The 22,102-nt window shown below is 38.9% G+C and overlaps 1 protein-coding gene across 2 annotated transcripts in view; it reads left to right on the top strand.

Annotated features, from left to right (window-relative positions):
* Window positions 1-22,102, top strand: part of CWC27 (CWC27 spliceosome associated protein homolog) — a 198,341-nt gene that overhangs the window by 120,045 nt on the left and 56,194 nt on the right. For both annotated transcript variants that reach the window (XM_015563070.1, XM_006762421.2), the window contains exon 11: window positions 1,332-1,435. In XM_015563070.1, the coding sequence (XP_015418556.1) occupies window positions 1,332-1,435 (104 nt within the window). The remainder of the gene's footprint in view (window positions 1-1,331; window positions 1,436-22,102) is intronic.

Below are 22,102 nucleotides of genomic sequence, written 5' to 3'. Positions count from 1 at the left end.
TCAATTCCGGCCAAGGGCACATGCCTGGGTTGCGGGCTCGATCCCCAGTGGGGGGCATGCAGGAGACAGCCCATCGGTGATTCTCTCTCATCATTGATGTTTCTCTCTCTCTCTCTCCTTTGCCCTTCCTCTCTGAAACCAATAAAGAAATATATTTTAAACAAAAACAAAAATAAGTGACCCTAAGGGTTCATCACAAGTTAATAAGTTTTTCCAAGGCATGAATTTGAATCTCCTGTCCTAAAATTGGCTTGTTGAAACTAGTCACTTAACTAGTGGCTGTCAGTGAAGTCACCATTTACATTTCACTTTGCCTTTAATCTATGATTATACTCATCATCAGAATACATTGGTCTGGTAGTTTTCACAGAAGAGGAAATTATTTGCCAAATTGTGGTATTAAGTGGGTATTAAAAAGTATTAAAATTTTTATTGAGTTTATAAAAATTTTAGCACTGCAGCTAACTTGTAATAATTGCTTAATAAATGGTAGTTATTTGTGCCAGTTGAGGAATTCAGTAAGTTTTAAAGCCAAATCTTTTTGGGTATGCCCAGGTTTAGTTATTAGTACTTATATTAAAAATTTTACTTTGATTTGGCTATCCTCAAGTTATTAAACTGAAACTAGGATGTTAAATTTGCAAGTAAATTAGAGGGAGAACAATGGGTCATTTATCACTTACCTAATTCTGTTTGATATACTTGAAAGGGGGTATATTTTATAATAATTCATATTATACTAGAGGCCCAGTGCACAGATTCATGCGCATTGAAAGGAAATTAATTAGAAGGTGGCCAACAGGGCAGGACTGGGCGAGACAGCCAGACACACCCTGGAACCAACCTCCCGAGGTCCCCCTCCGGCCAGCCGCACCTGGGATTGCGCCAGGGATCGAAGGGTGTCTACAGAGTGAACAGGTGGGGTCCCTTGGCCTGGCCTGCGGGGATCGGCAGAAACTGGCAGTCCGACATACCCCAGGGGGTCCCAGAGTGCAAGAGGGCACTCTGCAAAGTTCCTGTCGCTTGGCAGCGCCTGTGTTGAGCGTCTGCTCTCTAGTGGTCTGTGCATATCATACCTACCGGCCAGTCAGCCAGTCGGAGGGTCAGCTGGTTGCTTAGCCTTTTATGTATATGGATAGATTGCTATTATAACTTAAAAATATTCTTTAAGTATATTTCCATACCACAAGTAAACATACACAAAATTAACTACTTTACAAGCTGTGTTTTTCTTAGGGATTTAATGCACCTGAAAACCAGAATTACTTGTTTTTGCTAAGCAACTTTCTCCCAGTATATTTTATACTTATGAGATTGTTTTTGCTTTATAGTGAAGAGCTCAGAAAAGAAGCAAGACAATTAAAGCGGGAACTCTTAGCAGCAAAACAAAAAAAAGTAGAAAATGCAACAAAACAAGCAGAAAAATCAAGTGAAGGTAAGGGTATTTGCTTATATTTTAACTTGGTACTTCTTCCTTTATACCTTCAATGTTAAGGTCTTGTATAATCATAGTACAATGGTTAAAACCAAATAATTAATGTTGATACAGCACTAGTAACTAACTGTAGACCTTATTAGAATTACCTTATTAGAATTGGAATTCACCAGTTTTCCCATTAATGTCATTTTTGTTTTATGATTCCATCTAGAGTTCCATCATGTCTCCTGATTCTCACTTAGATATTTTGTAGAATGTCTCACCTTGAGTTTGTCCGGTGTTTTCTCATGTAATATTGAGATTATGCATTTGGGGGCAAGGTTGCCACATAAGTGATATGTCCTTCCCAGTGCATTATATAGATGTAACAGGATGTCTATTATCATTTTACTGGTGATATTACCATGATCTCACGGTTAAAGTGGTGTCTGCTGAGCTGCTACACTATAAAATTACTCTTTTTCCCGTTGAGATTATAAATATTTGGGGGAAGATACTTTGAGACTATATAAATATTCAGTTTCTTTTCAAGCTTCCCCCACTAATTTTAGCATCCATGGGTGGGTCTTGTCTGTAGGCAACAGTTATTTACTGTGGTGTTGTAATGGTGAGTTTGTATGTCCCTGATACCTGTTAGGTTTATTACTTGGAATTCTTCTGTAAGAGAGAGGTCTCTCTTCTATTATTTATTTATTTACTTATTTATGTCAGTATGGTTAATAAGCATTTATTTTCTATGTTTTAATCCTAAACTGTCATTATTCATTTTGTTGTTCAAATAATATCAGCATTGGCCCTTAGTAGCTCTTTCTGGCTGGCCTCTGTCCTTTTATCTTGCCCTATCCTTTGCGTACTTTCTTACTTTCTGGCACAAGATGCTCCCGATTGATCTTGTGTTTTGCCTTCTGCACACCTGGAATCAAGCACTCCTCCAAGGAACTCTGGTTTCTCTTATTGGAGTTTGTATTTAGAAAACAAAATGTGAACACTAAGTTGGTCATTTTATTTTGATTCTATTATTTTTAAGAGTATTATTAGGAGCAATATTGTATTGTCACTATCTTCTTAGAATGCTTAACGAAATTCATATTTAGCCCCTATCTGTAATGCGTTATGGGTTACCTTTTTCTTAGGATTAAATTTCCTCTAAACTTATTTTGATCTTTTAAAATTGACAAGTGTTGCTGATAAGATGATAAAAAATTATTTAGTATGAAAGATTTATGAATTTCAGTAGACATTATATTTTATTTGATATTTACCTGTTTCTTTGAAGTATTTAAGTCTAGTAGTCTTTCTTCCCCAGGATTAAAAATGATACCATGAGCCATCTCACTGTATAGCATTGTGGAAACAAAGTAGAATTTTAGGCATCCTTGAACGTTTGTAGAACTTAGCCTATCTTCCCAGCCAACAGATACTCCAAGGTTAGGACTATGTAAACTCTGGGAACAGATCCAGAGGTTCTCATATGCATTTGCATGGTAAGATTATCACATAAAAAGAAGTAGGAAAGTGTTATTTGACCATGACTTTATAATGTCATGCATCAGTTGAGCTGAATACCCTCATGAATCTATTCAGGAAAGATTTCTTGTTTGGGCTATATGGCTACATATCCGGCTTTTATAAACCATTTTGTTTTAGTCCAAGACTAAATTATTTGAGTATTATAGCAACTCTGTATGATTTGGTCTTTTGAACATGATATGAAAAGACTGAAAATGCCTGGTCGTACTTTCCTGTTTGTTTGTTTGTTTGTTTATATCTAGCTATTTAATTTGCCAATAAACTTAGAAGTAGATAATCAATATTTAAAAAGAGGCTTGTGGATATTTTGTTGTATAGTAAATTGTGTAATATAGACTTACCTTTCACAGGAATTTTTTTATCTGGATGCATAGACTACATCTGCTAATAACAAAGGGACTAAAAATACATTAATTTTATTTTTCATAGTAATTTTGACAGTAATATTCAGTGCTAATTATATGTAACACTAACAATTATAAGAATCCTTTGGAATATTATAATTTCTCAAAAAATAAACAGGAAATGAAACTCCCATTTGACCCAGTAATCCTACTTCTAGGAATATATTCCAAGAAATCAGAAACACCAATCAGAAAGGATATATGCACCCTATGTTCATAGCAACACAATTTACAATAACCAAGATTTGGAAATAGCCTAAGTGCCCATCAGCAGATGAGTGGATTAAAAAGCTGTGGTACATCTACACAATAGAATACTGTGCTTGTAAGAGATTAACCAAAGGACTTACATACATGCATATAAGCATAACCAATGGTCACGACAGTAGGGGGATGAGGGCATATGCTGGGGGGTGGAGGCAGCTGGGGAATGGTCAAAGGGGGGGGCGGGGACGTAATACTTTAAACAATAAAGAATTTAAATTAAAAAAAATAAACAGGAAAGTACTAAGACCAGGCATTTTCAATCTTCTCAGTAAAGCTCAAGATCTGATATGCCTTATATCATAAGGATATTGTCAGATAATGGATATAATTTAGATCTGTATAAGAAGAGCATTATCTAAACATGACCTATTCATTTTTGTCATTGGTTTGCCATCTATTTACTTTTTAAAAGCTTCAGATAATTTATAAAAGAAGTCTTTAATAAATGAAAAGAAAAGAATGTCAAAGGATAAAATCATTATAGTCATACTAGAAGCCTGATGCACAAAGATTTGTGCAAGAATAGGCCTTCCTTCCCCTGGCTGCTGGCATGCGGTGGGCTCCCTCTGGCAGCCTGTGCAGCGGCGGCAGCAGTGGCAAGCCCCTCTGCTTCCTCCTCACCCTCCTTCTATAGAGAGCTCCTCTGTGCAGCTCTGGCGCTCCCGGGGAGGTGCAGAGGGGAAGAGCTGGGGGGAGCGATGCAGGCGGGGAGGACTGGAGAGGTTGGGGGCGCTAGTGCGTTTCACTTTCCCATTGTGAAACTGTGCAACTGTCTTTCACTTTCCATTGTGAAACTGGGATGCAACTGTCCCCCTTCCTCATCCTCTTCCTCCTCTGCCCTCCGTCTCCTGCCTGCCCATCCTCCTTCCATGCCCATTGCCCTCCCTTCTTGATTTGGCGAGATAGGGAGGAGGGAGATCTGATAATTTGGGTTACTGTGTAGGTGGCCTCTCATCTATTCAAAACAAAGCAGAGCTACCTGCTGCTGCCGCCATGGCAGCCACCATCGCCCCTTGGCTGGCCCCGGGTTGCCGGGGCATGCTAACTGTGCACCGAGCGAGCTCCCGCCTGTACCCACGGGCCTGCTCCAACACTAGGGTTTTGTTTACCAGAGCAGTGGGGCAGAAATGGGATAGAGCAGTGGTTCTCAACCTTCTGGCCCTTTAAATACAGCCCCCTTCCTCATCCTCTTCCTCCTCTGCCCTCCGTCTCCTGCCTGCCCATCCTCCTTCCATGCCCATTGCCCTCCCTGCTCCCACAAGCATCTACACCCACGGGCCTGCTCCAACACTAGGGTTTTGTTTACCAGAGCAGTGGGGCAGAAATGGGATAGAGCAGTGGTTCTCAACCTTCTGGCCCTTTAAATACAGTTCCTCATGTTGTGACCCAACCATAAAATTATTTTCGTTGCTACTTCATAACTGTAATGTTGCTACTGTTATGAATCATAATGTAAATATCTGATATGCAGGATGGTCTTAGGCGACCCACTAGGGTTTTGTTTACCAGAGCAGTGGGGCAGAAATGGGATAGAGCAGTGGTTCTCAACCTTCTGGCCCTTTAAATACAGTTCCTCATGTTGTGACCCAACCATAAAATTATTTTCGTTGCTACTTCATAACTGTAATGTTGCTACTGTTATGAATCATAATGTAAATATCTGATATGCAGGATGGTCTTAGGCGACCCCTATGAAAGAGTCATTCGATCGCCAAAGGGGTGGAGACCCACAGGTTGAAAACCGCTGGGATAGAGGGAGACACCAGACACTGGGAGCTACGACCTCAGGCACCAAAGGGTTGCCTCTGAGGCTGGGAGCTGGGCCACTGGGAGGCTGCAAGGACGGTTGACAGGTGTGGAGTGTGGTAGGTAGGCCCTGAGGAGGCACGCTGCCAAGAGGCCCAGAGCAGCCGGGGGAGAGGGCCACTGCTAGCTTTGTTGGGTTAATTTGCATACTCACTCCTGATTGGTTTTTGGCATCACAAAGTGATGGTCAATTTACATATTTCTCTTTTATTAATATAGCTAATTAGAATTTTTATAGTAGCATGAAATTGAACTTAAAATTCTAAGGAGTTACATATCTTGTTGAATGCAGAGTTGCAGTAGACTGTAACACCCCAATGTAGGTAAACAAGAAGTGTGGTGTTTTACTTAGAGACAGCATTGTCAGGAGAGATGTGCTGCAGGACAGTTCTGTTTGCAGCCCAGGAGTCTCGTTAGTCCCCCTGTAAATCATCCAGGCTTGTAAAGAGGACGTTTGTGGGGGGTAATAAATTTTAAATAAAATTGGTAGTTAATTGGAGGCAGAGTTAGTTTCCTGTGTTGGCCCTGTCAAGTACTTTAATAAACTATATAATCCTTTTCATTAAATTGTGTTTCTAAGTACTTCCCAGGTTTCTTTAAGTTTCATCATATCAAACTAGTACCAAACTGTACATAGTCACTTAGAGATATAGTTTTGGACTATTTTCTAATCAGCTTTAGGGAGATAAGGTGTCAGATCCTCTTTTCAAAGTTCTAAGCACACAATACCTGCTCTATGGCTAGTGCCAGAAATTAGAGGAGGAAGGGGCAACCGGAGATTGTAAATCAAGAAAGAATTTTAAAGCCTCTTCATGAAGCACATCCCTGAGGTGCTTAGTTCCTCTCAAATTGCACTGGTCCATTTCAGGTTTCTTCAAACTGTCTTTTTAATTCTGGATTAAGTCAGACTAGGGCCCCTCAGGTTTGATAGGTTATGAAAGTGTATCTATAGTTTTTGACTACTTTTCATCTATCTAACCAATAATGTTAAACTAGCTTAATCTTGGTTTTTATAAGAAACAAAAATCCCTTTGGAATGTTAGCTTTGTGCTGTGTCCAATACCATGTAGAATTAATTCCTCTTTTTGAGCAAACTAAGCAAAAATCCTTTTTTCAAAGTAGTTCATTTTCTTCAGGTACTCTTGAATTATTTTTCTTGGGAGCTAGAAGTATGAGACCTATTTTTCCTGTAGTCTACGTTTAATTATGTACTAACTTTTAATGTCATTTATGTAGAAAAGTGAAAGTATATGCCCTTGGTTCATAGAAAGCCTCTGGGACCAGTATTATCGGTGGCAATACTCTTTATTTCTTACTTTGGTCATGGTGCTAACAAATTGATTATCTGATTCTAAGTTTAAAATAGACTAAAGAACAATAAAAGTCAAGGACAGTATCCTTTAAGAGGGCAAATTCATAAAATGTATGACTATATTAACTACATGTCTCAAAAATTAAAATATAAATAAATGAACAAGCAAAGGAAAAGCGAGGGCAGGGACTGGCCCATGGATCTCTCTAGCCAACTATATTATTGGGCTAAAAAAAGTGAGAGAGAAAGACCTGGGTAGGGATATCTATTCTGACGGCAGCAAGAGGTGGAAGCTGATCACCTGACATTAGGTAAGTAAGGAAACACAGGGACATAGGAGTGGAGTATTATGGAAACCTTTGCTGTAGATGATACTTCATTTATTTTTAGAGAACATGTCAGATGTTCATTATAATAATCCTGATTCATTAAGAAGAGTTTAAATGGTATTTATTATTGCTTAATATGATTGAAAATGGGCAATGATTCTAACCTAATTGGCAAAAAAATAGTCATTTTAGCCAATTAAAGATAAGATTCTCTTATCTGAAATATTCAGTTGTGCAGAGCATCCTATTTCCTGGAAGTCTTGGAAAAATAAAGCTTCCCTTTGTAGTCAGGACCACCAGTCTCCCCGGTGAAATTTTAGTGCATACATGTTGCTACCTTCATGAACCAGAAAGCACATTTCTAGCCATATATCCTACAGTCATATAATTTTTTAAATAATAAAGACTTTTAAAGGTATATAATGAATATAAAGATGTACATATCCTCACAATTAGACAAAGAATCTAATCTCTTGGTAACGTGAATACAAAATGGTCACCTTTAATTTGAGAGTCCATAAAGCACTTTGTTCTTTTTTAGACATCTAGACATCAAGAGCAAGTCTTGTTGAAATTTATTTTAGAACCATTTATTATGGGCATATTTAATTTTTATGTGCATTGAAAAATAAACTAACTAATTTATATATTTTTCTATTTCTTGAATTCTATACCATCCTGCAGACCTCCTAATGGTAACTTAGGACTCATCTCTAGGAACCAGTATGTTAAGGGTATCTCTCTGCAGCCCTTCACTATCTTTATATAGTTTTTTAATAAGCATTCTTTCTGCCTGATGGTTGATGTAATTCCAATGAAGGAAATTTAACAAGAGCCTTTAGCTATATTTATCATAACTCTAGTTTGTCTTATTATTAATATTGATACCATTCCTAATCCAGTAAAATTAAGTTTGTTAATTGATACAGCTAATCATTAATCTTTGGTGGTAACTGTTAATAAAAGCTATATTATTTCTTCTAATTATAAAAGTAACATACATCCTTTGCAAAAAATATCAGAAATATAGGAAAGCATGTAGATAAAAAGAAAGATCATCCTGTAATACTCTTTCCAAAGACAGCCATAGTTAATTTTGTGATATTTATTTTTCTGGACTTTTTAATCTTCATGCCAGAAATATACAGGTGTATTGTTTTCCATATATTTTATTATAATCTTTTTTGCAATATGCTTTTAAAAAAAAACATTCAAGTGAAATTGGCCAGTAACACTTAAATGTATAACCTGCTTCTAGGGGTATTTGTTCCTCTTAAGTCTACCATATCAGACAAAGTAAGATAGCGAAGACATGGATGTAAAGACTTCACGAATGTGGTGAAGAGATAAAAAAATTCCTACCGCCTTCAGCTCTAGGTTTAGAAGATGTGAGGGTACTGGCACCCAGGGACTTCATCTCATTACTGATGGGAGTTATTTAGAACTCTTATAAATTAAAACAAAGCAACAAGCAGGAACCTGCTGACACTGCCTGGTAGCCTGCCACCTCCTCATGTCTCAAGTGGCCACTGATAAATCTGCAAGGAAATTTTATAAATTGCATTAGATATTTGGAGCCTGAACTGACATAATTACAAATTTGTCCACTTTAGAAAGTAAATGAGGTGAGTGCTGTGTGTGTGTGTGTGTGTGTGTGTGTGTGTGTGTGTGTGAGAGAGAGAGAGAGAGATCATACGGTGTTTTTTATTTTGTTTTGGTATTTAGATTGTCTCATGGCAGGGGGACTACTCTCGTCATTAAAAGTTTGATTACAACCAGCATTCCCACTTAGGAATGGAGTTCTTGACTATTCCAGACTGCAGTCAAGACCTTATTTTAAGTATGATGTTTTTCTTTTATGTGACATTTTCTGAGGTTTTGCCAAAAATGACATCAAACATATAATTCATTTGAGTGCTGACTTTCTTCAGCATCTTGCAGCACTTAATCAAATTTGAAAAAGATATATTCTTTTCACAGCTTTATAGTGTAAACCTGTGAATATGTTGCATAAAAACTTACTTTGGACAGTTTAATCTGTGTGGCATTAGATTGATTTTTTAAATGATTAATGCAATATGCTGACAGTTTTAAATGGTTGTAGTTTCAGAATTCTTCACATCAACTCCTGGCACATTGTACAGATGCAGCTTTTGAATATTAGTAATTTCTCATGCAAAAGGCAGATAATCCCTAAATTATACTAATAGCTACATTAAAGAATTTGAAATGCCAGAAAGAACAAAGAGAATAATAAAGTTCTCAGAACTAAGATGATGTCAAAATATTAAGAATTATTAAACATCTATTTTGAAGTACAAAAGTAGTTTATATTGTTTTTTTAAAGTGGCCACACCAGAGTGTAAGCTTATTTAAAACACTGTGCTGCAGTGTGTTTAAAAATGTGAAAGTAGGCTTGCTTTAAGAAATACCTTGTGCATCAAAACTCTGATCTTGAATATGCTCTATTTACATTGCATACTTCTGTGCAGTCGTCACACTTTGGGTTCTAAATGGAGCATCCAGTCCTACCCTTCCATTATATACATGGGAAACCAAAGGCCAGCCAATTAAGGGGCTTACCCAGAATCACACAGCAAATTAATAGGACTAGAACTCAGGTCCCCTGGCTTCCAGTCCAGTGCTCTTTCCATGACTCCATTCTTCAATTCAATCCAACCTCGAGTAGATACAGTCTCTAAAGTTTTCATTGGTATTTATGAAACTTCACTTTGGTTTTGGTGAGAATACTTGCTTTTAAAAACCCCTTAGTAAGCCTAGAGTCCTTTCAAGAGCACATTATTATCATGCTTGTTGTCAAAAAGTAAACATAATTTTGGAATAGATGATAAAATTTTAAATGTTATTGAAAATCAGTTTCTGGCAACATGACAGCCTAAGAGTCCAAACCGATCCTCCCACTAAAAACAATTAAAAATCTTAGATATAACATGAAAATATCTTCTCATATGTTCTTATGAACTTGTAAATAAAAAGAAAAACAAAACAAGGAATACTCAGACCAGGGAATAAGTAACTATATGAAGGAAGAGAAGTAAGGGAGCACAATGACAGTTGATAAACTGGGTGAACTGGAGCACTTTTTTGAAGTCTCACAACGAGGGAATATAAAGCGTAAGGCTTCCCAAGGTACTAGTTGTCTAATAGAAGACTCTCCTATTTAGAGGGGGACCCAGAGACTTCACCCTTAGTGGCAGGGAGCATTAGCAATAAAAAGCCATCTCCCTGTCATTGGAGGACTGCAGGAAAACTACCCATCTTGAATTGTGGCACAGAATATTTTGGGGCAAGAGCATGTCCTAGGGACTGTAGCCACAAGGCAGCCTTCCCATCAGTTTGGATCCCTAATTCACTGAGCCTGGGTGGCCTCAAAATTCTCCAGCCAAGAATTTAGTTGGAAATGATCCTGGATTCTTAGTGCCCCCAGAAGTCTGATACAAGCAAACATAAATCCTTTCAGGAGGAACCTACTTTTATTCCCTGTCCTTGAAGAAAATACAAAAGAAAATGAGTAGCTCGAAATGAAACACACACACACACATACACACACACACACACTCAGTTCAGACACCCTGACAAAAACTATTAGAAGCAACAGACAACAGGATCAGATGCACAAATTCTTAAGATTTTATTCAGACACTGAATGTTTAAAAAATATGTATAATATATTTTAAGAAATACATTTAAAAATATAAAGAACAAGCAGATTTTAAAACAAAGCAAATTGTAGCTAATAAAGAGGGAATATGCTAATTGACCTTCATGCCATCGCAAAGATGGCAGTGCCCACACCAATAAGGTGGGAATATGCTAATTGACTGCCCCGCCCTCAAAGATGACAGCACCTGCAGCCAATAAGGAGGGAATACGCTAATTGACTGATGTGCCCTAAAAGATGGCGGCATCCACAGCCAATAAGGAGGGAATATGCTAATTGACTGCCCCACCCTCAAAGATGGCAGTGCCCACAGCACAAGATGGCGGCACCCAGTCCCTTCAGCCCTGCTGAGGTTGTAGGCATGCAGCAAGGCTGGGCCTACCCCAGCTGCACGCCTGCCTCCGGAGTCCCCCAGTCCCCTCAGCCCTCCAGCAGCCCAGGGCCCCGCGAGGCTCAGGTAACCAGGGCCGGCTGAGGCCTGCGCTGCCGGCAGTGGCAGCAGCAGAGGTGTGATGGGGCATCGCCTTCCCCTGATCGCCGGGTCACCTCCCGCTCCTGAGGGCTCCGGGACTGTGAGAAGAGGCTGGCTGGGCTGAGGGACACCCCTCATGCACCGGGCCTCTAGTCTAGAAATAAAAAAATAATAGTTGATATTAAAATCTCAATAGGTTTTACAGCAAGTTAGACTGCATTAGAAATCTTTTTGAAAAATCTTTAAAACATTGGAGAACTAACAAGGAAATGAAGAATTTCAAGGCTAAGAGTCAGTGAAGAATGGAGGTCTGGGGTTTTGGGAAACTCTTCCCCTTAGGAAAATTTGCTGAATTAATGGTGTACAGGGGTGGGGCTGAAGGGCAGTGTAGTGCTTTTAGCAGCCTCTCAGTTTCAGAAAAGGGGGGCGGGGTGCGGAATGGGTGCAGGGCCTGGAAAGTAGATGTTTGTGACTACCTCTTGCTTTGGTCTGGCTGCCTCAAGGCTTTTCTCTATTAGTGCAGGTCAACTGGAAATGCACAGGCTTTTATAGGTACAGCTTCTAATCTTCTCAGTTCCTGAAATTAGAATAAGCTGATTCTGAATTGCTAGAGCCTTTGGGCACTGGAAGAAGCCAATGTAAATCATCAGTGGAGGAAAATAATATCATTTAGGTGTTACTTTTTTTTTTTTTACAAACAATTTAGCAAATAGATTACCTGGCATACAATAAAAAATAGCCAGACACACAAAGAAATATTATCAGTGACTAAAACTCAGCAGAAACAACAAATAGAAAGAGTCCTATGGGCAGATAAGGACACATATCTAATACCTTAATCAATAAAGAAATTAAAAAAGAGTCCTAGAGGGACTCCAGATATTGAAATGATTAGAAACAGTCTTTAAAATAAATATCCTTACTTTGTTCTTGAAATTCAAAGACAATGAATTTCTAAGTGTCTTAAGAAGTTGGAAAAGAGAACAGCAAATTAAATCCAAAGAAAGAAGGAGATAATTAAAAATAAGAGTAGAAATTAATGTACTAGAAAACATGCATAAAATATAGGGATTACAAACACCAATTCTTTTAAAAGACTAAATCACATTGATAAATTTTTATTTATTTTTATTTTTTTAATTTCTTCATTGATTAAGTTATTACATATGTGTCCTTATCCCCACATTACCCCCCCCCCCCCACTCATGACCTCACCACCCTGTTGTCTGTGTCCATTGGTTAGGCCTATATGCATGCATATAAGTCCTTTGGTTGATCTCTCCCTCTTACCCCCACCCTCCCCTCCATTGATAAATTTTTAGTGAAACTGGATGAGAAAAAAGGTGTAAATAATCACCAACAATTTTAAAAAGGACATAATTACAAGGTCCTATCAACACTAAAATGTTTTCAGATGATATTATAAAAACTGTTGCAACTAAAAATTATTACACCTTACCAAGACTAATCTAGGAAGAAGTAGGATGCTGAATATCACTCTTATTAGAGAAATCAGATCTATAATTTAAGACTTACGCAAATAGCACCAATCTTAAAGAAACTCTTCCAGAGAATAGAAAAAGAGGGAACACTTTTACTCTTCAATTTATGAAGCCAGTATAACCTTGATAAGAAAACCTGGTAAAGACATTGCAAGAAAAGAAAATCATAAACCAACCTCCTTAAATTCTAAACAAAATACTAATATATCAAGTGAGGCAATATTTTCAATACATAATACATCCTGACAAATTTGGATTTATTTCAAGAATGCAAGTTTGGCTTTATATGCAAAAGCAACCAATATAATTTACCACAGTATTAGAATGAAGAGAAAAACCATTTTATCATTTTGATAGAAGGAGAAAGAGCATTTAATAAAATTCAACATGTGTTCATGATTTTAGTAAAACATTCTAGCACACTAGAAATAGGACTGAACTGTTATAAAGGGTACCATAGGAAACAGAAAGCAGATACCATGCACAGTGTTGTGGTGATATCTGGAATGAGTGAATGATGCACACTATAATCTCTCTTATTCAACATTATTACATTTTAAAAGATTTAGTGTAGGTCCTAGCTGCTGAACAAGGCAAGAATTCGAAATTAAATGGTTTAAAAAGCAAAGAACTGTTTTCTATTTCTGGTACAATTATATCCATACAACATCCAAAATAATCTATGGGTGAATGTTAAAATTAATAAGTGAGTTTACAAGATAATTGTATATAAATACAGTAGAGACTCATCAGTAGCTGGGATGAGCAACAGGAGTGCTTCTGCAGGGTCAGCAGGGTTTGACCTCCTGACTTGGGTGTTCACTTTGTGGTAAATCATTGAGCTCTACATTTTAAATCTGTGCACTTTTTCAATGTGTGGGTTACCTGTCACAATAAATACAAAATTAAACACACACACACACTCATGTGTGCGCAGGGAAGAGATCCTAACAAAAATTAAAAATTTCTACCATTAGATACTTTTATCCTTTGAGTTTCCAATTTTGTGTTATTCCCAGACTCTTCTCAGCAGGCTTCTCCTGTCAGCCCCCTAACCATTGTTACCGGACTCAGTTTAATGACTATAACAATAATACCAACTACCATTTCATAAATGCTTACTGTGTGCCAGGATCTATACTATAAGTTTTATATATGTTATTTACAGCCTTTTCTTGGTATCAGTGTGGGATTTGTTCCAGGACCCCCATAAATACCAAAAGATGTGGATGCTCAAGTTCCTTATATAAAACCTCATAGTATTTGCACAGAACCTATATTTGCATGTAGGCTGCACTAGGGTATGCGTACACATTACTTCATTCACGTGGACTCGGCGTAGTGCTCAGCACATGGCAAATTCAAATTTTGGTTTTTGGAACTCTGAGGGTTTTTTTCCTGAGTATCTTCACTTTGCAGTTAGTTAAATCAGCAGGCGTGAAACCCGCAGATATGGAGGACCAACTGCGATTTAAGTCTCACCGTGACCTTATGGAGATAGACATTACCATCCTCATTTTACAGAGAGAGAAACTGGAACTCAGAGAGTTCATTGAGCCCATTTCACACAATCGTGGAGCTAAAAGAATCTCAGTGTGTGGGTCTTTCCATTGTATTAACCTGCAACAGGAAGTCAGTGAGATGTCATGGTTAAGAACATAGCCTATGAAGTCAGAAAAATCTAAGTTTAATCTTTACTGATATCTCTCTGCTTCTATATTATATAATGTATCTGTATATTTCTTAAGGTTCTTGGTTACAACCAACTACAATTTAAGCCACAGGATAGGATACTGAGATAGCCAACAAAATGGAACACAGCACCAATTAGCTAAGCTTCAGAAAGGCGGGAAGACCAGGGGCCACTACAGAGTCTTGGGTGCAGGAGCTCTTGGACTCTTTCTGGGATCTATCATGAGACACTCACCCTAGCTTCTTTCTAGCATTCTTGAGAACACAGCTCCCAGGAGACAGACAACTCATTGATTGATCACATATCACTTTGGCATAGGGATAAGATCTGTTACCAGAAGAATGGATCAAAAAGCAAACTAGGCAAACGAAGACATACCTACAACACTTGGCCTCTCTTTGCCTCAGTTTTCTCATCTGTGAAATGGGTATGTTTATTTGTTTATTATAAGGGTTAAGCATGTAAAGTATATAGTATTTTCATAAATCTCTTTCTGCTTATATATGCATCTATTGGTCCTGTTTCTCTCTTTGGAGAACCCTGACTAATACACCCAATAAGTTAAGGACAAAACAACACACACAAAAAAACACCTTAATTTTCCCAGTTGACATAATTAGTAATAATTCACCATCCTGAATGTGGTTGACAGTTGCAAAACAGACCACTACCCACACAAAAAACACAATAGAAAATGGAATTCTTGATTTAGCAGATGATATTCACTGTTTTTAAATCTTAAAGGTATCTACATATTATTTGAATAAACCACAAGAATGGGAATAAGCCCCATGGTATTAATATTTTTCTCAAATTTAACAAGCGTAATGCAATCTTACCTTGGATCTTTTCTGCTTGTTTCTTCATGGTTTCAGTTTAATGTCTTCCACTTCCTTTCGTAAATGGTTGTATAATGTTACTGCTGTGTTCCACAGAATATCTACCACAGTCCTGTTCACCTCTCTGCCCACCCAGCCCACCTCCATCCCTCAGTGGTTGCATGTTGAACATGAGCAAAGTCATTCTTCCAGGGTTTGGAAAGGCCTTTGGGATTATTGAAAACAAATGGTGTTATATAAATGTCAGATTGTTTCATAACAGTTCTTAAAACAATGAGATAATGTCTGTTAAAGAATTTTAAGTTCCATGGAGAAATGCAGGGCATAAAAACAAGTCCTTTTATGTGTTATATGCATGTATTTTTGCTATACAACTCAACGCATTATAATATCCTTTAAAGATATAAGTGTGTGTGTGTGTGTGTGTGTGTGTGTGTGTGTGTCGCTAACTGAATAGAACTAAATAAATAGATTTTGTTGCTTCATTTTATCATTTGAGTCCAGTAAATTTATTACCATAAATACTGGTTAGTATAAAATTAGAAATCTAAAGCAGTCTCTTTTTAGGGTTAAAAGTAATCTTTTTTTCTCTTAAGTTAAAGCTTTGTAACTTGTGCAATACTGGATTTACCCCTGTATAGATTAATGAATTTGTGAGTTTTATAAAAACTTCAGTAAAGTCACTTATTTAAAATAATTCCCAAATCCTTCTTCTACCTCTAAGCTGCAGGCCCACATTTCTAACTTCCTTTTAAATAAGTTTACTTAAAACTAATGGTGACCAAAATTAAGTGTATTTTTCTCCCACAAAAACATGCCCCAGGCCTAATTTTTCTACTGCTACGTATTATTAATGGCACCATGGTTCTTCCAATGAGCCAAGCTAAAATAGTTTGGTATCATGTTTGGCTTCTTTTGCGTCTTTACTCACTCATTATCCCTAACCCCATAGACAACCGTATATATTTTTACTTGTCCTTTCATGTCTGTTACCTCATTCATTCCTCTAGGTGTGTCTCTCACTGCCTCCTCCTAAAATAGCATAGCTAATTCCTAATTGTTTTCCTTATCTCTGGTGTTCCTTATTCCAGTTAGTCCTTGAGTTGAAGAGTTGGCATATGGGCTTTAATCCTAGTTTCACCTTATGTTGTTGTTTCCCTTAGAAAATTTACTTAAACTCTCCAAATCTCAGTTACTATTTTTTGAAAATAACTATCTCATGGGTTAATTCACTGTAGTAGTCCACTAAGATGATATATTGTTCTAGTCTATACTTTATTGGGTCATTGTCCAGGAACCATTTAGCTAGCTAGTAAAGGAGGTTTTTGTAAGCATACAGTGAAATCTTGTGAGCACCCAAAGACAGAACCAAAGAGTAGATAGAGAATGTGATCAGAAACTGAGGCTGATTTCCTTCCAGAGCTGTGTGATCTGCTTCTCTCTTTGTATCTTTGCTTTTCTTTCTACATCTGCCCTGCCCTCTTCTTTCTCTGCAATATATTTTATTCTCCTTTAGAACTTTGTGTTACACATGGTCTCAACTAACCACCCTCACTCTGAATGTGCACATATTTTTACATAGCACCAAAAGGCTCAGTCTCACCATATTTCCCAAAAAGGAATCTGATTGGTCTAACTCATATTTTGATTAGGTACACAAGTCATAAACCCTCATGAGCATGCATAGCTCATGTCACCCCTGGCCCCAGCTTCTGAGTCTAATAGAGAGAGCAGCACTTGTAGCCAAGAAAGATTCTATTAGAAGTGGGCATGGATAAGCTGGTAATGATTGGCATCTATAACAATTTTATGTGAAGTACTTAGCACAGTGCTCAATAAATAGTAGTTATTATTTTTATATACCAAAATAAACTAAACAAGAGAGAGGAAAAGACCTGTGGCAAAATGTTAAAAATTGGTGATTTTGCATAAAAATATATGAATTTTACATTACTCTTCCACTTTTTTGTAAGCTTAAAATTATTTCAAACTAAAAATATTAAAATGTAGTCTATTTAAAAAATATATCCAAATTGATGAACTCATGTTTTCCCTTTTTCCTTTTTTTACTTTGTAAGGTATTTTAAACATACAAAAAAGTACAAGGATTCAACTGATTTTTTTACCCAACTAATCATAATTTTTTTCATATTTGTTTTAGACTTTTTTCAAATATAAGCTTTTCAAACACCATTTAAGTCCTCCATGTACACTCTAGTTTTATTTCTCTCCTCCCCAAAATTAGCCACTACTAAGAAGTGAATGTGTTCACCTCCTGTGCATGTTTTTAATCTTTTACTACATCATGTGCTTGTATGTAGCCATTAAAAGTAATATGTAGTCATATAAGTGGTATCAAATAGTATGCATCCAGTTGCACCTTGTTTTTTCGCTTAACATTATGCTTTCCCCACTAACCGATGTTTTTATGAGTGGTACATGTTTATTCATTTTAAATGATACTAGAGACCTGGTACACAAAATTCATGCACTGGGGGCCGGGGGTGGTCCCTCGGCCCAGCCTGTGCCCTCTTGCAGTCTGGGACCCCTCGCTTCTTACCGCCCACCTGCTTGCTGCTTCCTTACCGCTCAGTGCTCGGTTCACTGCTCCTTAGTGCTGCTGTGGAGGTGGGAGAGGCTCTCACCACTGTTGCTGCGCTTGCCAGCTGTGAGCCCAGCTTTTGGTTGAGCAGCACTCCCCCTGTGTAAGTGCACTGACCACCAGGGGACAGCTCCTGCGTTGAGCATCTGCCCCCTGGTGGTCAGTACGCATCATAGCGACCAGTCATTCTGGTCGTTCAGGTCACTTAAGCTTTTATTATATAGACCAAGGGCCCAGTGCACAAATTTGTGCACGTTGAAAGGAACTGTGGGCCGCGAGACTGTGATAGGCACAGGGGTGGGTCTTTGCCCATCCTCTGCGCCCCCGCCCGGCCCCTCCCACTGCGGCCCCCAGTCCCCTGTCTGCCAGCAGCTCCGCTCCTGCTACCACTGCTCCCATGCACTGACGGTGCCAGCCCACTTACATCCATTGATGGCGCAGAGTGATTGGGGCCGGTGCCAGCAGCGGGTGTGAGCAGCAGCTGCTGCCTCGATTGCCCCTCAGGAGCAGGGGGAAATGGAGAAACCCTCAGGCTGATCAGGGCCAGCAGCTGCCACTCGCATCCGCTGATGGCACCGAGTGATCGGGACCGGCACCAGGCACTGGCAGTGGGTGCGAGTGGCGGCTCTGGTGCCAGCTGCCGGTATGAGCGGGGCAGGTGTGTATGGGGCCAGCGCTGGCAGTGGGTGCAAGTGCCAGGTGGAACTGTGGCATGTGGGAGCAAAGAATTTTCAGTAACCACCAAGGGCTCACCCCCATGACAGTGACTGGCACCCACCTTGGTCTGGCACCTCCACTCACCTGCTCCACCATCCCGCCGCTGCCGATGCCCGCCATGTTCCATGTTCTCCTGCCTGCTGCCAACGCCCGTCATGGTCTGCGTGTGCCCCCTGGTGGTCAGTTCACATGATAGCAACTGGTTGTTATCTTGTTCCGCTGTTCGGTCTATTTGCATATTAGGGTTTTATAGATATAGATAGTCACTGAATGCTTATGCCAGTTTATTTTTCTCCTGTTCACAGACTTTGCAATTCTTTCCATATAGGTTTTATTTTAAGCCTTTGGGGACAGCATTCTTGTACATTTCTCCTGTGCACATTAGCAAGAGTTTCTCTAAGTCTTGACTTAAAATGGCATTGCTGGGTGCGCATTGCCGTCATCATCATGATCAAATGGTAGGTGATGGTTACCACTTCTTTGTGCCAGGAGCTCTTCTAAGTGCCCTGTATTTGTTTATTTAATCCTCAAAATAATAGTAGACACTATTATTGCCCACATTTTACAGATGGTCAAAAAGCTGAGTGGGTAAGTAAATTGTCCAAAATCCTGCAGGTCGGCAGCATTAGAGCCCGATTCAACTGATGTGTTCTTAGCAACGACTCTATGCACAACACATATTCTGTGGAGTAGGTACACCTTCAGCTCCTCGAGATAGTGCCATTTTTTTTCCAAAGTAGTTTTACCAATTTATCCTCTCAACAGCTAATAGAAGTGTTTTTTAAAGTTCTCAATTTATAAAATTAAAAAGCATCTCATCTATTAAAGTTTGTTTGGAATGTTTACAGGTCTCTACAGTCTGCAAGTCTGAAAACCACTTCCTTACATGACACTGTTTAGACGAACATGCTTTATAGAATCATAAGGCCGGAATTACTGCTTCCTTACTTGACACTGTTTAAAAGAACATGCTTTTATAGGATTACAAGGCTGGGATCCTGAGCCTTTAAAAGGCCCCGTCATAGGAAGTCCTCTTGAATTAACCTGAATTCAAATTGTTCTCTCAACCATCCAGCCTGGAATTCTCAGTAACCTTTACTGCTTTTGTCTCTTCTCTACCTCTTCCCCTATTTTTATCCCTGTGCCTGTGCCATCCATTGTGGAATCTCTTACCTGTTCTGTTCTACTTCCCTAGGCTACTTCAGGTTCTTAACATATCTTTCTTAGCACTACTGTAAGGAAACTTAAACTGTTTTTTTCCTCTAAAACCTCCCAGAAATGATCCATTTTATATACTACTACTAGAGTGATCTTAATATAATTATTATATTATTCCTTTGCTCACAAACCTTGAGTAGTGTCTTATTGTATACCATAGTAACTATAAAAATCATCTATTATTGTTCTCCATAATCTTGCTTTCAAGTGATTTACTATCTTACACCCTCTTACTGTGCTATGTTCTATCAGTATGGCATGGATAGGTCTGGGATGGAGCTGGAGAATTTACATTTCTATCAAGTTTTCAGGTGAAGCTGGTGCTACAGGAGCAGTCTGGGCACTACACTCAGAGTCACTGCTATAGCTGGTCTGTAGGGCCTGGCATGGTGTCTCAATGTTGAATAGAATGGAATATCTTTCTTAAGGCCTAGACAAGCTGATTTTCCTTAGATCCCGGGGACTAAGCATTCAAATAATAAGAGATGGTTACTTATGTTGAATATAGTTTTAACTTACCAAAAACTTAAAAGAATGCTGCCATGAATGAACACATATAGCTTTCACCTTGATTTGCCAGTGGTTTACTTTTTTTTTTTTACATTTGCAAGCGCTTCATGTATGCTATGTCTGTGTATCTAGATAACGTGTTTTTGAACTGTTTGAGTGCTAGTGATGTCAGGTCTTTCCTTTAAGTAGTTAAGAATCTGTTTCCTAAAAACAAGGACTTTTCTTTTTTCTTTTTTTGTTAATCCTCACCTGAGGATATTTTTCCATTGATTTTTAGAGAGAGTGGAAGGAAGGGGGAGAGACAGACAGAGAGAATCATCGATGTGAGAGAGACCCATTAATTGGTTGCCTCCAGCACACACCCTGACCAGGGCCAGGGATTAAGCCTGCAACCAAATTTCGTGCCCTTTACCAGAATTGAACCCAGGACAGTCTCTGGGCCAATGCTCTTTATCCACTGAGCCAAACTGGCTAAGACAAAACAAGGACTTTTTTATGAGCAATATAATTATCAAAATCAGGAAATTTAATATTGATGTAGTACTAATTATTATTTCTTTGCTCACAAACCTTAAGTAGTGTCTAATTCACAGTCAAAATTAATATTTTGTCATTTGTCCTAATAATGCCCTTTAGAGCTGTTCTCCACACCCACCCCCAGTCCAGGAACCAATTGAAGATAATGCATCAATAATATTTAGCTGTAGTGAGATTATCAAACTTTCACAATTAGTTTTAGTATTCATTGGTGATTTTCTAACTCCATCATTCCTTTTATATTTATAGTTTGCATTCCGTTATAAAAGAGCTGTCCTTTCTTCCCCATTTACTTATGAATTTTATCTAATAAAGAGGGGAATATGCAAATTGACCATCACGCTGTGACGGCCAAGATGACTGCGCCCACAGCGGAGGCCAAGTTTTCATAACAAGCCTTAACGAGCAATCAGCAGGGACCTGAGGCTGCGTGGTGCTGGGCTGGGGCAGGGGACCTGAGGCTGCACCCCCCACCTGATGGGGCTTGACAGGGGACATCAGGCCTCGATCCCCCGCCCCGGCACCAGGCTGGGGGACCTCAGGCTGCATCCCCCGCCCAGCGGAGCTTAACAGGGGACCTCAGGCCACACACCCCACCCAGCAGGGCTTGACAGGGTACCTCAAGGCACACCCCCTGCCCCAACCCCAGGTACCTGAGGCTGTGCCCCCCAACTGGCAGGGCTTGACAGGGGTGGGGCCTGCTGGGTCTGGGTCTCATGCGATTTCAAGGTGCACATGGGTGGACGTGGACCTGACTCTGGTTCCCGTGGCGTGCTCCAGACTCTGACAGGAGGAAGATTTTCATATACATTTTACTAATTTTCTTTAATCTCTGACACTTTTATTATAGAGAAAGGGCAAATAGCAATATTAAAATATTTCCTCTAATTAATTCCCTTTTAACGTGCACAAATTTTGTGCACCAAGTCACTAGTATCAATATAAACTCGTAGAATCTCATTTCATGAGTTATAATATGTTTTTAATTGTTATTGGTTTTGATGCTCAAAATAAATATTTTTTATTTTGATTTGGTCAGTGTAGCACCTTCAAACTGGCTCCTGTTTGATATTTTCCCATTATTATTTGAGCACTTTTTTATTTTCTGACTGAACAGAATGTTCTAGACTTATATTTTCCTTGCCCCATCCTGAAATCATTCTTTTTCCTAAGGTGCTCTGGTTTCTTGTCATGGAGAAGAATATTTAGAAATCAATACTGGGTGCTGGGTCCTGTTGCTTCTA

The sequence above is a fragment of the Myotis davidii genome, unplaced genomic scaffold, assembly GCF_000327345.1.
Source record: "Myotis davidii unplaced genomic scaffold, ASM32734v1 scaffold135, whole genome shotgun sequence".
Lineage (NCBI taxonomy): Eukaryota > Metazoa > Chordata > Mammalia > Chiroptera > Vespertilionidae > Myotis > Myotis davidii.
The sequence above is the reverse complement of the archived record's forward strand: the minus strand, read 5'-3'. Positions and strand labels throughout refer to the sequence as shown.